This window comes from Amblyomma mixtum, chromosome 1 (genome assembly GCF_055824585.1).
Source record: "Amblyomma mixtum isolate Tamu chromosome 1, ASM5582458v1, whole genome shotgun sequence".
Lineage (NCBI taxonomy): Eukaryota > Metazoa > Arthropoda > Arachnida > Ixodida > Ixodidae > Amblyomma > Amblyomma mixtum.
In genome coordinates, this window is record NC_143012.1 from 154,552,389 (window position 1) to 154,565,796 (window position 13,408).

At 54.2% G+C, this 13,408-nt stretch overlaps 1 protein-coding gene, 13 non-coding genes and 3 pseudogenes across 14 annotated transcripts; all 17 read right to left on the bottom strand.

The window, feature by feature from the left end:
* Positions 1-897: 897 nt before the first annotated feature.
* LOC149369206 (uncharacterized) lies at positions 898-2,148 on the bottom strand. Its single transcript, XM_089570297.1, has one exon. It carries the CDS (start codon positions 2,146-2,148, stop codon positions 898-900), a length of 1,251 nt encoding a protein of 416 aa, XP_089426423.1.
* A 604-nt stretch (positions 2,149-2,752) lies between these two features.
* LOC149369207 (5S ribosomal RNA) lies at positions 2,753-2,871 on the bottom strand. The gene has a single exon (XR_016287468.1). It is a non-coding gene; the product is annotated as a 5S ribosomal RNA (ribosomal RNA).
* Positions 2,872-3,419: 548 nt separating this feature from the next.
* Positions 3,420-3,538, bottom strand: LOC149369208 (5S ribosomal RNA). The gene has a single exon (XR_016287626.1). It is a non-coding gene; the product is annotated as a 5S ribosomal RNA (ribosomal RNA).
* A 546-nt stretch (positions 3,539-4,084) lies between these two features.
* LOC149369209 (5S ribosomal RNA) lies at positions 4,085-4,203 on the bottom strand. Its single transcript, XR_016287469.1, has one exon. It is a non-coding gene; the product is annotated as a 5S ribosomal RNA (ribosomal RNA).
* A 546-nt stretch (positions 4,204-4,749) lies between these two features.
* On the bottom strand, positions 4,750-4,868 carry LOC149369210 (5S ribosomal RNA; annotated as a pseudogene).
* A 607-nt stretch (positions 4,869-5,475) lies between these two features.
* On the bottom strand, positions 5,476-5,594 carry LOC149369211 (5S ribosomal RNA). Its single transcript, XR_016287470.1, has one exon. It is a non-coding gene; the product is annotated as a 5S ribosomal RNA (ribosomal RNA).
* Positions 5,595-6,140: 546 nt separating this feature from the next.
* LOC149369212 (5S ribosomal RNA) lies at positions 6,141-6,259 on the bottom strand (annotated as a pseudogene).
* Positions 6,260-6,950: 691 nt separating this feature from the next.
* Positions 6,951-7,069, bottom strand: LOC149369213 (5S ribosomal RNA). The gene has a single exon (XR_016287471.1). It is a non-coding gene; the product is annotated as a 5S ribosomal RNA (ribosomal RNA).
* A 546-nt stretch (positions 7,070-7,615) lies between these two features.
* LOC149369214 (5S ribosomal RNA) lies at positions 7,616-7,734 on the bottom strand. The gene has a single exon (XR_016287472.1). It is a non-coding gene; the product is annotated as a 5S ribosomal RNA (ribosomal RNA).
* A 547-nt stretch (positions 7,735-8,281) lies between these two features.
* LOC149369215 (5S ribosomal RNA) lies at positions 8,282-8,400 on the bottom strand. Its single transcript, XR_016287473.1, has one exon. It is a non-coding gene; the product is annotated as a 5S ribosomal RNA (ribosomal RNA).
* A 546-nt stretch (positions 8,401-8,946) lies between these two features.
* Positions 8,947-9,065, bottom strand: LOC149369216 (5S ribosomal RNA). The gene has a single exon (XR_016287475.1). It is a non-coding gene; the product is annotated as a 5S ribosomal RNA (ribosomal RNA).
* Positions 9,066-9,611: 546 nt separating this feature from the next.
* LOC149369217 (5S ribosomal RNA) lies at positions 9,612-9,730 on the bottom strand. The gene has a single exon (XR_016287476.1). It is a non-coding gene; the product is annotated as a 5S ribosomal RNA (ribosomal RNA).
* A 547-nt stretch (positions 9,731-10,277) lies between these two features.
* Positions 10,278-10,396, bottom strand: LOC149369218 (5S ribosomal RNA). The gene has a single exon (XR_016287477.1). It is a non-coding gene; the product is annotated as a 5S ribosomal RNA (ribosomal RNA).
* A 547-nt stretch (positions 10,397-10,943) lies between these two features.
* On the bottom strand, positions 10,944-11,062 carry LOC149369219 (5S ribosomal RNA). The gene has a single exon (XR_016287478.1). It is a non-coding gene; the product is annotated as a 5S ribosomal RNA (ribosomal RNA).
* Positions 11,063-11,610: 548 nt separating this feature from the next.
* LOC149369220 (5S ribosomal RNA) lies at positions 11,611-11,729 on the bottom strand. The gene has a single exon (XR_016287479.1). It is a non-coding gene; the product is annotated as a 5S ribosomal RNA (ribosomal RNA).
* Positions 11,730-12,274: 545 nt separating this feature from the next.
* Positions 12,275-12,393, bottom strand: LOC149369221 (5S ribosomal RNA; annotated as a pseudogene).
* Positions 12,394-13,080: 687 nt separating this feature from the next.
* On the bottom strand, positions 13,081-13,199 carry LOC149369222 (5S ribosomal RNA). The gene has a single exon (XR_016287676.1). It is a non-coding gene; the product is annotated as a 5S ribosomal RNA (ribosomal RNA).
* Between the last annotated feature and the right edge of the window lie 209 nt (positions 13,200-13,408).

Genomic DNA, 13,408 nt, shown 5'->3' on the forward strand with positions numbered 1-13,408 from the left:
CTACTTGGTTCTATTTTTGCTATTTCTTCCCTTACAGCTCGGTTATAAAATTCGTCCTGGAGTAGCTTGTCATTTAACTTCCACATTTCCCATGAAAAAACATTCCCCTTCTTAATGAATCCTATGCAGCATTGAACCAAACAGTGGTCAGAAAATGAAACCGGCAGAACTACATAACTATTGCATTTAGGGACAGTTTCCGCGGATGCATAAATTCGGTCTAGCCGTGCGTGACTTGTGCCCTCGAATCGTGTGTACCTTACAGCACGCGTTCCTTCAAGACACTCTGCTACATCCTCGAGGTTGCAGTTCACAATCATTCGTAACAACACTTCAGTGCTTTTATCCCTGAAACCTCGGACGCTTGTCTTGTCGCGCGCACTAAGAACACAGTTGTAATCGCCCATAACAATGAGCTGCCTGTCCGTGCGAAGCCGTTCTTCGACGCTTTCAAAAAACGCGGCTCGGCCATCAACCACATTAGGTGCATACAGACAAACAATGCGCCAGTCGATGTTACAGAGCGAAAAATCGATGGACACGTATCGACCCGACAGGCACGAATGATGACCGTGTACTTCTATCCCCGGCAACTTCTTAACAAAAAGAATACAGCCAGCCGATGTGCCTACAGCATGGCTAACGACGGCAAAATACCTAGACGTGAAACGTTGCACCATGCTCCCGGTCTCTTCCTCCCCGTCGACTTTGGTCTCCTGCACTGCCAGTATATCGATATCTTGCTCCGTTACAAGTCGGTACAGCTGGCTTTGTTTTCTTTTACCTGCCAGGCCTCTAACGTTTAGGGTGGCGACTTTAAACGGAGTTGCAGAAGCCATTTAACTTAGGAAGAAGAGACCGAATGCATGGTGCTTACCTCTCGCGTCCAGCATGTCGCTAGACGATGCCGTCGCCGCCGGTGTTATCCGGCGCGAGCACGTGCTCCTGGTCAGGCGGCGCCTTCTCGCCGCCACGCTTGTCAGTCGAGACCTTTGGTCGCGGCCGCAGGCTGGGCCGTCGCGCTTGGGGCGTCTTTGCCGGCGGTTCCTCCACGCTGGGCTCTGCTGCCTTCTCCCCGTCGGCCTTGGTCTCGGCGTGCGAACGCTTCGCAGGTGTAGTCACGCCGACGTTCATGCGGGAGTCGGCCCTGTCGTCGTGGCTCTCGCTGGCCGCCTTCCGTTCCACGTCTAAGTGCACGGGCGGGCTCGCTCCATCTTTGGGCGTCTCCCGAGGCGTCGAAGATGGGTCAATGGCTGGCGACCCGCTCTCCTGTGCGACTGCCGTGTCGATGTTGCTGCTCGCAACCGCTGGCTGAACCGCCACCTCCTGCGTCTTGCCCGCGTCGTCGGCCCCGCTTGCTGCTTCCTCTGCTTCCACGACGTCCATCAGTTCTGCGGAGTCGCTCGCTGCTACATGCCCGGTAGCCGACGCGTAGGTACGAACGCAGTCAGCCTCCGAGTGTCCATAGCGTCGGCATTTCGAACACCTGGGCACCTTGCAATCGCGGCGAACATGCCCCGTGCCGCCGCAACGAAGGCACTGCATCGGCCGCCCGGGAACCACCACGAGAGCCAACTCGCCAGCGACTCGCACCTGGTGGGGCAGGTCGTCCACTTTCACGCCTGGCTTCAGTTTGAGGAGCACGGTCCTCGTGGTGGACCCCTTCTCCTTCATGCCGGCGACGCGCCAACGCTCCCGGGTGACCTCCGTCACGTTGCCGAAAGCCGCGAATGCCGTACGGATGTCCTCGTCAGCGACGCCGTGTAGCATCCAGTGGAGTCGCAGCTTGACCTGGTGGTCCTCTGGGTCAAAAACGATGCAGCGGCGTCCCTTGACTTCCAGCTCCTTCATGGCGGCCAGTTTCTTTGCGGCATCCCCACTGCTGAAGGTTACCGCCCACACGTGGTTAATCTGGTACGCCCCCAACGCCACGACGTCGGGGAGCGCACCAACGTTAGCGAGGGCGTCTCTGAAGTCTTCGACCCTGTAGGGTCGCACACGCACGTCGCCGTGCAGAAAAACCGTGTTTAAAACAACACGTCCGGTGGGCAGGGTAGGCAGAACGATCTCGTAGTCCTTATCAGCGTCGCTGGCAAACCTGTTTCCGCGGCCGGCAACGGCCGCTATCGCCGCTCCGTGGGAGCCCATGATTCTGCGTCCGTCACGCTCGGTGGCAGGAAGTAGAATGACATGGTATGGCCGATGGCGAGAGACAGTGCTTTCCGAGTCTTTATGTACTGTGTTTGGCCCTCGAGGATGCAAAACTGCGCATGGATACTTCCCTCGCTCGTGGCAACAGCCGCCAAGCGTGCAGTTACCTGCCCTGCGCTTTTCTCAGCCGTTCTGGCGAACCTAAACCACTGCGGCATGCACGGAAAGAGCAGCGGGAGCGAGCCTGTGTTGTTTACACATGGACCGGCAGTGGGTGCGGTGCATGGTGCGGTGGGCGCATATTGTGCGCTTCTGCGCAGTGTTATGCGCACACTGGGCCTCCCAGCTATCTTGGGGCTTTGCTAGAGTTTAATCTGCAGTGTACCCGCCGCGGCAGACGTCAGAATGACAGCCGAGACGCCACGGGTTCGCTTCGAGTTTTGCCACAGTTTCGCGTCCGCACGTACTACACGTTGGACACGTTGCCGATGAGATTGTATTATCGATAACAAAATAACGTCACCTCCTATAGTTGCCTGAGACACTGCGCAACTATGACAGAAAAAAAAAACGTGAAGGGCGAATAAAAATGCAAAAGAAATGCCATCAGCACTCGGTGTTCCCAGGTGGTCTCCCTCCCAAGTACTGACCGAGCCCAATGCTGCTTAGCTTCGGTGATCGGACGAGAACCGGCGTATTCAACATGGTATGGCCGATGGCGAGAGACAGTGCTTTCCGAGTCTTTATGTACTGTGTTTGGCCCTCGAGGATGCAAAACTGCGCATGGATACTTCCCTCGCTCGTGGCAACAGCCGCCAAGCGTGCAGTTACCTACCCTGCGCTTTTCTCAGCCGTTCTGGCGAACCTAAACCACTGCGGCATGCACGGAAAGAGCAGCGGGAGCGAGCCTGTGTTGTTTACACATGGACCGGCAGTGGGTGCGGTGCATGGTGCGGTGGGCGCATATTGTGCGCTTCTGCGCAGTGTTATGCGCACACTGGGCCTCCCAGCTATCTTGGGGCTTTGCTAGAGTTTAATCTGCAGTGTACCCGCCGCGGCAGACGTCAGAATGACAGCCGAGACGCCACGGGTTCGCTTCGAGTTTTGCCACAGTTTCGCGTCCGCACGTACTACACGTTGGACACGTTGCCGATGAGATTGTATTATCGATAACAAAATAACGTCACCTCCTATAGTTGCCTGAGACACTGCGCAACTATGACAGAAAAAAAAAAAAACGTGAAGGGCGAATAAAAATGCAAAAGAAATGCCATCAGCACTCGGTGTTCCCAGGTGGTCTCCCTTCCAAGTACTGACCGAGCCCAATGCTGCTTAGCTTCGGTGATCGGACGAGAACCGGCGTATTCAACATGGTATGGCCGATGGCGAGAGACAGTGCTTTCCGAGTCTTTATGTACTGTGTTTGGCCCTCGAGGATGCAAAACTGCGCATGGATACTTCCCTCGCTCGTGGCAACAGCCGCCAAGCGTGCAGTTACCTGCCCTGCGCTTTTCTCAGCCGTTCTGGCGAACCTAAACCACTGCGGCATGCACGGAAAGAGCAGCGGGAGCGAGCCTGTGTTGTTTACACATGGACCGGCAGTGGGTGCGGTGCATGGTGCGGTGGGCGCATATTGTGCGCTTCTGCGCAGTGTTATGCGCACACTGGGCCTCCCAGCTATCTTGGGGCTTTGCTAGAGTTTAATCTGCAGTGTACCCGCCGCGGCAGACGTCAGAATGACAGCCGAGACGCCACGGGTTCGCTTCGAGTTTTGCCACAGTTTCGCGTCCGCACGTACTACACGTTGGACACGTTGCCGATGAGATTGTATTATCGATAACAAAATAACGTCACCTCCTATAGTTGCCTGAGACACTGCGCAACTATGACAGAAAAAAAAAAACGTGAAGGGCGAATAAAAATGCAAAAGAAATGCCATCAGCACTCGGTGTTCCCAGGTGGTCTCCCTCCCAAGTACTGACCGAGCCCAATGCTGCTTAGCTTCGGTGATCGGACGAGAACCGGCGTATTCAACATGGTATGGCCGATGGCGAGAGACAGTGCTTTCCGAGTCTTTATGTACTGTGTTTGGCCCTCGAGGATGCAAAACTGCGCATGGATACTTCCCTCGCTCGTGGCAACAGCCGCCAAGCGTGCAGTTACCTGCCCTGCGCTTTTCTCAGCCGTTCTGGCGAACCTAAACCACTGCGGCATGCACGGAAAGAGCAGCGGGAGCGAGCCTGTGTTGTTTACACATGGACCGGCAGTGGGTGCGGTGCATGGTGCGGTGGGCGCATATTGTGCGCTTCTGCGCAGTGTTATGCGCACACTGGGCCTCCCAGCTATCTTGGGGCTTTGCTAGAGTTTAATCTGCAGTGTACCCGCCGCGGCAGACGTCAGAATGACAGCCGAGACGCCACGGGTTCGCTTCGAGTTTTGCCACAGTTTCGCGTCCGCACGTACTACACGTTGGACACGTTGCCGATGAGATTGTATTATCGATAACAAAATAACGTCACCTCCTATAGTTGCCTGAGACACTGCGCAACTATGACAGAAAAAAAAAAACGTGAAGGGCGAATAAAAATGCAAAAGAAATGCCATCAGCACTCGGTGTTCCCAGGTGGTCTCCCTCCCAAGTACTGACCGAGCCCAATGCTGCTTAGCTTCGGTGATCGGACGAGAACCGGCGTATTCAACATGGTATGGCCGATTTTTTTTTTTTTTTTCTTTCATGGTATTTATTTACATGGTTTTGTATATGGTATGGCCGATTGCGAGAGACAGTGCTTTCCGAGTCTTTATGTACTGTGTTTGGCCCTCGAGGATGCAAAACTGCGCATGGATACTTCCCTCGCTCGTGGCAACAGCCGCCAAGCGTGCAGTTACCTGCCCTGCGCTTTTCTCAGCCGTTCTGGCGAACCTAAACCACTGCGGCATGCACGGAAAGAGCAGCGGGAGCGAGCCTGTGTTGTTTACACATGGACCGGCAGTGGGTGCGGTGCATGGTGCGGTGGGCGCATATTGTGCGCTTCTGCGCAGTGTTATGCGCACACTGGGCCTCCCAGCTATCTTGGGGCTTTGCTAGAGTTTAATCTGCAGTGTACCCGCCGCGGCAGACGTCAGAATGACAGCCGAGACGCCACGGGTTCGCTTCGAGTTTTGCCACAGTTTCGCGTCCGCACGTACTACACGTTGGACACGTTGCCGATGAGATTGTATTATCGATAACAAAATAACGTCACCTCCTATAGTTGCCTGAGACACTGCGCAACTATGACAGAAAAAAAAAAACGTGAAGGGCGAATAAAAATGCAAAAGAAATGCCATCAGCACTCGGTGTTCCCAGGTGGTCTCCCTCCCAAGTACTGACCGAGCCCAATGCTGCTTAGCTTCGGTGATCGGACGAGAACCGGCGTATTCAACATGGTATGGCCGATGGCGAGAGACAGTGCTTTCCGAGTCTTTATGTACTGTGTTTGGCCCTCGAGGATGCAAAACTGCGCATGGATACTTCCCTCGCTCGTGGCAACAGCCGCCAAGCGTGCAGTTACCTGCCCTGCGCTTTTCTCAGCCGTTCTGGCGAACCTAAACCACTGCGGCATGCACGGAAAGAGCAGCGGGAGCGAGCCTGTGTTGTTTACACATGGACCGGCAGTGGGTGCGGTGCATGGTGCGGTGGGCGCATATTGTGCGCTTCTGCGCAGTGTTATGCGCACACTGGGCCTCCCAGCTATCTTGGGGCTTTGCTAGAGTTTAATCTGCAGTGTACCCGCCGCGGCAGACGTCAGAATGACAGCCGAGACGCCACGGGTTCGCTTCGAGTTTTGCCACAGTTTCGCGTCCGCACGTACTACACGTTGGACACGTTGCCGATGAGATTGTATTATCGATAACAAAATAACGTCACCTCCTATAGTTGCCTGAGACACTGCGCAACTATGACAGAAAAAAAAAAACGTGAAGGGCGAATAAAAATGCAAAAGAAATGCCATCAGCACTCGGTGTTCCCAGGTGGTCTCCCTCCCAAGTACTGACCGAGCCCAATGCTGCTTAGCTTCGGTGATCGGACGAGAACCGGCGTATTCAACATGGTATGGCCGATTTTTTTCTTTATTGCCTGGCTTTGACACAAAACACTGGACAACACAAACAATCAACAAAAGACAATAACTATGTACACACGACTTGTGGTCAGCCAGCATAAATCTGGCTTCGTCCAATTAAAATTCACATGGTATGGCCGATGGCGAGAGACAGTGCTTTCCGAGTCTTTATGTACTGTGTTTGGCCCTCGAGGATGCAAAACTGCGCATGGATACTTCCCTCGCTCGTGGCAACAGCCGCCAAGCGTGCAGTTACCTGCCCTGCGCTTTTCTCAGCCGTTCTGGCGAACCTAAACCACTGCGGCATGCACGGAAAGAGCAGCGGGAGCGAGCCTGTGTTGTTTACACATGGGCCGGCAGTTGGTGCGGTGCATGGTGCGGTGGGCGCATATTGTGCGCTTCTGCGCAGTGTTATGCGCACACTGGGCCTCCCAGCTATCTTGGGGCTTTGCTAGAGTTTAATCTGCAGTGTACCCGCCGCGGCAGACGTCAGAATGACAGCCGAGACGCCACGGGTTCGCTTCGAGTTTTGCCACAGTTTCGCGTCCGCACGTACTACACGTTGGACACGTTGCCGATGAGATTGTATTATCGATAACAAAATAACGTCACCTCCTATAGTTGCCTGAGACACTGCGCAACTATGACAGAAAAAAAAAAAAACGTGAAGGGCGAATAAAAATGCAAAAGAAATGCCATCAGCACTCGGTGTTCCCAGGTGGTCTCCCTCCCAAGTACTGACCGAGCCCAATGCTGCTTAGCTTCGGTGATCGGACGAGAACCGGCGTATTCAACATGGTATGGCCGATGGCGAGAGACAGTGCTTTCCGAGTCTTTATGTACTGTGTTTGGCCCTCGAGGATGCAAAACTGCGCATGGATACTTCCCTCGCTCGTGGCAACAGCCGCCAAGCGTGCAGTTACCTGCCCTGCGCTTTTCTCAGCCGTTCTGGCGAACCTAAACCACTGCGGCATGCACGGAAAGAGCAGCGGGAGCGAGCCTGTGTTGTTTACACATGGACCGGCAGTGGGTGCGGTGCATGGTGCGGTGGGCGCATATTGTGCGCTTCTGCGCAGTGTTATGCGCACACTGGGCCTCCCAGCTATCTTGGGGCTTTGCTAGAGTTTAATCTGCAGTGTACCCGCCGCGGCAGACGTCAGAATGACAGCCGAGACGCCACGGGTTCGCTTCGAGTTTTGCCACAGTTTCGCGTCCGCACGTACTACACGTTGGACACGTTGCCGATGAGATTGTATTATCGATAACAAAATAACGTCACCTCCTATAGTTGCCTGAGACACTGCGCAACTATGACAGAAAAAAAAAAACGTGAAGGGCGAATAAAAATGCAAAAGAAATGCCATCAGCACTCGGTGTTCCCAGGTGGTCTCCCTCCCAAGTACTGACCGAGCCCAATGCTGCTTAGCTTCGGTGATCGGACGAGAACCGGCGTATTCAACATGGTATGGCCGATGGCGAGAGACAGTGCTTTCCGAGTCTTTATGTACTGTGTTTGGCCCTCGAGGATGCAAAACTGCGCATGGATACTTCCCTCGCTCGTGGCAACAGCCGCCAAGCGTGCAGTTACCTGCCCTGCGCTTTTCTCAGCCGTTCTGGCGAACCTAAACCACTGCGGCATGCACGGAAAGAGCAGCGGGAGCGAGCCTGTGTTGTTTACACATGGACCGGCAGTGGGTGCGGTGCATGGTGCGGTGGGCGCATATTGTGCGCTTCTGCGCAGTGTTATGCGCACACTGGGCCTCCCAGCTATCTTGGGGCTTTGCTAGAGTTTAATCTGCAGTGTACCCGCCGCGGCAGACGTCAGAATGACAGCCGAGACGCCACGGGTTCGCTTCGAGTTTTGCCACAGTTTCGCGTCCGCACGTACTACACGTTGGACACGTTGCCGATGAGATTGTATTATCGATAACAAAATAACGTCACCTCCTATAGTTGCCTGAGACACTGCGCAACTATGACAGAAAAAAAAAAAACGTGAAGGGCGAATAAAAATGCAAAAGAAATGCCATCAGCACTCGGTGTTCCCAGGTGGTCTCCCTCCCAAGTACTGACCGAGCCCAATGCTGCTTAGCTTCGGTGATCGGACGAGAACCGGCGTATTCAACATGGTATGGCCGATGGCGAGAGACAGTGCTTTCCGAGTCTTTATGTACTGTGTTTGGCCCTCGAGGATGCAAAACTGCGCATGGATACTTCCCTCGCTCGTGGCAACAGCCGCCAAGCGTGCAGTTACCTGCCCTGCGCTTTTCTCAGCCGTTCTGGCGAACCTAAACCACTGCGGCATGCACGGAAAGAGCAGCGGGAGCGAGCCTGTGTTGTTTACACATGGACCGGCAGTGGGTGCGGTGCATGGTGCGGTGGGCGCATATTGTGCGCTTCTGCGCAGTGTTATGCGCACACTGGGCCTCCCAGCTATCTTGGGGCTTTGCTAGAGTTTAATCTGCAGTGTACCCGCCGCGGCAGACGTCAGAATGACAGCCGAGACGCCACGGGTTCGCTTCGAGTTTTGCCACAGTTTCGCGTCCGCACGTACTACACGTTGGACACGTTGCCGATGAGATTGTATTATCGATAACAAAATAACGTCACCTCCTATAGTTGCCTGAGACACTGCGCAACTATGACAGAAAAAAAAAAACGTGAAGGGCGAATAAAAATGCAAAAGAAATGCCATCAGCACTCGGTGTTCCCAGGTGGTCTCCCTCCCAAGTACTGACCGAGCCCAATGCTGCTTAGCTTCGGTGATCGGACGAGAACCGGCGTATTCAACATGGTATGGCCGATGGCGAGAGACAGTGCTTTCCGAGTCTTTATGTACTGTGTTTGGCCCTCGAGGATGCAAAACTGCGCATGGATACTTCCCTCGCTCGTGGCAACAGCCGCCAAGCGTGCAGTTACCTGCCCTGCGCTTTTCTCAGCCGTTCTGGCGAACCTAAACCACTGCGGCATGCACGGAAAGAGCAGCGGGAGCGAGCCTGTGTTGTTTACACATGGACCGGCAGTGGGTGCGGTGCATGGTGCGGTGGGCGCATATTGTGCGCTTCTGCGCAGTGTTATGCGCACACTGGGCCTCCCAGCTATCTTGGGGCTTTGCTAGAGTTTAATCTGCAGTGTACCCGCCGCGGCAGACGTCAGAATGACAGCCGAGACGCCACGGGTTCGCTTCGAGTTTTGCCACAGTTTCGCGTCCGCACGTACTACACGTTGGACACGTTGCCGATGAGATTGTATTATCGATAACAAAATAACGTCACCTCCTATAGTTGCCTGAGACACTGCGCAACTATGACAGAAAAAAAAAAACGTGAAGGGCGAATAAAAATGCAAAAGAAATGCCATCAGCACTCGGTGTTCCCAGGTGGTCTCCCTCCCAAGTACTGACCGAGCCCAATGCTGCTTAGCTTCGGTGATCGGACGAGAACCGGCGTATTCAACATGGTATGGCCGATGGCGAGAGACAGTGCTTTCCGAGTCTTTATGTACTGTGTTTGGCCCTCGAGGATGCAAAACTGCGCATGGATACTTCCCTCGCTCGTGGCAACAGCCGCCAAGCGTGCAGTTACCTGCCCTGCGCTTTTCTCAGCCGTTCTGGCGAACCTAAACCACTGCGGCATGCACGGAAAGAGCAGCGGGAGCGAGCCTGTGTTGTTTACACATGGACCGGCAGTGGGTGCGGTGCATGGTGCGGTGGGCGCATATTGTGCGCTTCTGCGCAGTGTTATGCGCACACTGGGCCTCCCAGCTATCTTGGGGCTTTGCTAGAGTTTAATCTGCAGTGTACCCGCCGCGGCAGACGTCAGAATGACAGCCGAGACGCCACGGGTTCGCTTCGAGTTTTGCCACAGTTTCGCGTCCGCACGTACTACACGTTGGACACGTTGCCGATGAGATTGTATTATCGATAACAAAATAACGTCACCTCCTATAGTTGCCTGAGACACTGCGCAACTATGACAGAAAAAAAAAAAACGTGAAGGGCGAATAAAAATGCAAAAGAAATGCCATCAGCACTCGGTGTTCCCAGGTGGTCTCCCTCCCAAGTACTGACCGAGCCCAATGCTGCTTAGCTTCGGTGATCGGACGAGAACCGGCGTATTCAACATGGTATGGCCGATGGCGAGAGACAGTGCTTTCCGAGTCTTTATGTACTGTGTTTGGCCCTCGAGGATGCAAAACTGCGCATGGATACTTCCCTCGCTCGTGGCAACAGCCGCCAAGCGTGCAGTTACCTGCCCTGCGCTTTTCTCAGCCGTTCTGGCGAACCTAAACCACTGCGGCATGCACGGAAAGAGCAGCGGGAGCGAGCCTGTGTTGTTTACACATGGACCGGCAGTGGGTGCGGTGCATGGTGCGGTGGGCGCATATTGTGCGCTTCTGCGCAGTGTTATGCGCACACTGGGCCTCCCAGCTATCTTGGGGCTTTGCTAGAGTTTAATCTGCAGTGTACCCGCCGCGGCAGACGTCAGAATGACAGCCGAGACGCCACGGGTTCGCTTCGAGTTTTGCCACAGTTTCGCGTCCGCACGTACTACACGTTGGACACGTTGCCGATGAGATTGTATTATCGATAACAAAATAACGTCACCTCCTATAGTTGCCTGAGACACTGCGCAACTATGACAGAAAAAAAAAAAACGTGAAGGGCGAATAAAAATGCAAAAGAAATGCCATCAGCACTCGGTGTTCCCAGGTGGTCTCCCTCCCAAGTACTGACCGAGCCCAATGCTGCTTAGCTTCGGTGATCGGACGAGAACCGGCGTATTCAACATGGTATGGCCGATGGCGAGAGACAGTGCTTTCCGAGTCTTTATGTACTGTGTTTGGCCCTCGAGGATGCAAAACTGCGCATGGATACTTCCCTCGCTCGTGGCAACAGCCGCCAAGCGTGCAGTTACCTGCCCTGCGCTTTTCTCAGCCGTTCTGGCGAACCTAAACCACTGCGGCATGCACGGAAAGAGCAGCGGGAGCGAGCCTGTGTTGTTTACACATGGACCGGCAGTGGGTGCGGTGCATGGTGCGGTGGGCGCATATTGTGCGCTTCTGCGCAGTGTTATGCGCACACTGGGCCTCCCAGCTATCTTGGGGCTTTGCTAGAGTTTAATCTGCAGTGTACCCGCCGCGGCAGACGTCAGAATGACAGCCGAGACGCCACGGGTTCGCTTCGAGTTTTGCCACAGTTTCGCGTCCGCACGTACTACACGTTGGACACGTTGCCGATGAGATTGTATTATCGATAACAAAATAACGTCACCTCCTATAGTTGCCTGAGACACTGCGCAACTATGACAGAAAAAAAAAAAAACGTGAAGGGCGAATAAAAATGCAAAAGAAATGCCATCAGCACTCGGTGTTCCCAGGTGGTCTCCCTCCCAAGTACTGACCGAGCCCAATGCTGCTTAGCTTCGGTGATCGGACGAGAACCGGCGTATTCAACATGGTATGGCCGATGGCGAGAGACAGTGCTTTCCGAGTCTTTATGTACTGTGTTTGGCCCTCGAGGATGCAAAACTGCGCATGGATACTTCCCTCGCTCGTGGCAACAGCCGCCAAGCGTGCAGTTACCTGCCCTGCGCTTTTCACAGCCGTTCTGGCGAACCTAAACCACTGCGGCATGCACGGAAAGAGCAGCGGGAGCGAGCCTGTGTTGTTTACACATGGACCGGCAGTGGGTGCGGTGCATGGTGCGGTGGGCGCATATTGTGCGCTTCTGCGCAGTGTTATGCGCACACTGGGCCTCCCAGCTATCTTGGGGCTTTGCTAGAGTTTAATCTGCAGTGTACCCGCCGCGGCAGACGTCAGAATGACAGCCGAGACGCCACGGGTTCGCTTCGAGTTTTGCCACAGTTTCGCGTCCGCACGTACTACACGTTGGACACGTTGCCGATGAGATTGTATTATCGATAACAAAATAACGTCACCTCCTATAGTTGCCTGAGACACTGCGCAACTATGACAGAAAAAAAAAACGTGAAGGGCGAATAAAAATGCAAAAGAAATGCCATCAGCACTCGGTGTTCCCAGGTGGTCTCCCTCCCAAGTACTGACCGAGCCCAATGCTGCTTAGCTTCGGTGATCGGACGAGAACCGGCGTATTCAACATGGTATGGCCGATTTTTTTCTTTATTGCCTGGCTTTGACACAAAACACTGGACAACACAAACAATCAACAAAAGAATAACTATGTACACACGACTTGTGGTCAGCCAGCATAAATCTGGCTTCGTCCAATTAAAATTCACATGGTATGGCCGATGGCGAGAGACAGTGCTTTCCGAGTCTTTATGTACTGTGTTTGGCCCTCGAGGATGCAAAACTGCGCATGGATACTTCCCTCGCTCGTGGCAACAGCCGCCAAGCGTGCAGTTACCTGCCCTGCGCTTTTCTCAGCCGTTCTGGCGAACCTAAACCACTGCGGCATGCACGGAAAGAGCAGCGGGAGCGAGCCTGTGTTGTTTACACATGGACCGGCAGTGGGTGCGGTGCATGGTGCGGTGGGCGCATATTGTGCGCTTCTGCGCAGTGTTATGCGCACACTGGGCCTCCCAGCTATCTTGGGGCTTTGCTAGAGTTTAATCTGCAGTGTACCCGCCGCGGCAGACGTCAGAATGACAGCCGAGACGCCACGGGTTCGCTTCGAGTTTTGCCACAGTTTCGCGTCCGCACGTACTACACGTTGGACACGTTGCCGATGAGATTGTATTATCGATAACAAAATAACGTCACCTCCTATAGTTGCCTGAGACACTGCGCAACTATGACAGAAAAAAAAAAACGTGAAGGGCGAATAAAAATGCAAAAGAAATGCCATCAGCACTCGGTGTTCCCAGGTGGTCTCCCTCCCAAGTACTGACCGAGCCCAATGCTGCTTAGCTTCGGTGATCGGACGAGAACCAGCGTATTCAACATGGTATGGCCGATGGCGAGAGACAGTGCTTTCCGAGTCTTTATGTACTGTGTTTGGCCCTCGAGGATGCAAAACTGCGCATGGATACTTCCCTCGCTCGTGGCAACAGCCGCCAAGCGTGCAGTTACCTGCCCTGCGCTTTTCTCAGCCGTTCTGGCGAACCTAAACCACTGCGGCATGCACGGAAAGAGCAGCGGGAGCGAGCCTGTGTTGTTTACACATGGAC

Coding starts and splice junctions, on each gene's coding strand:
- LOC149369206 (XM_089570297.1), bottom strand. CDS start 2,148: ATGGGCTCCCACGGAGCGGCGATAGCGGCCGTTGCCGGCCGCGGAAAC.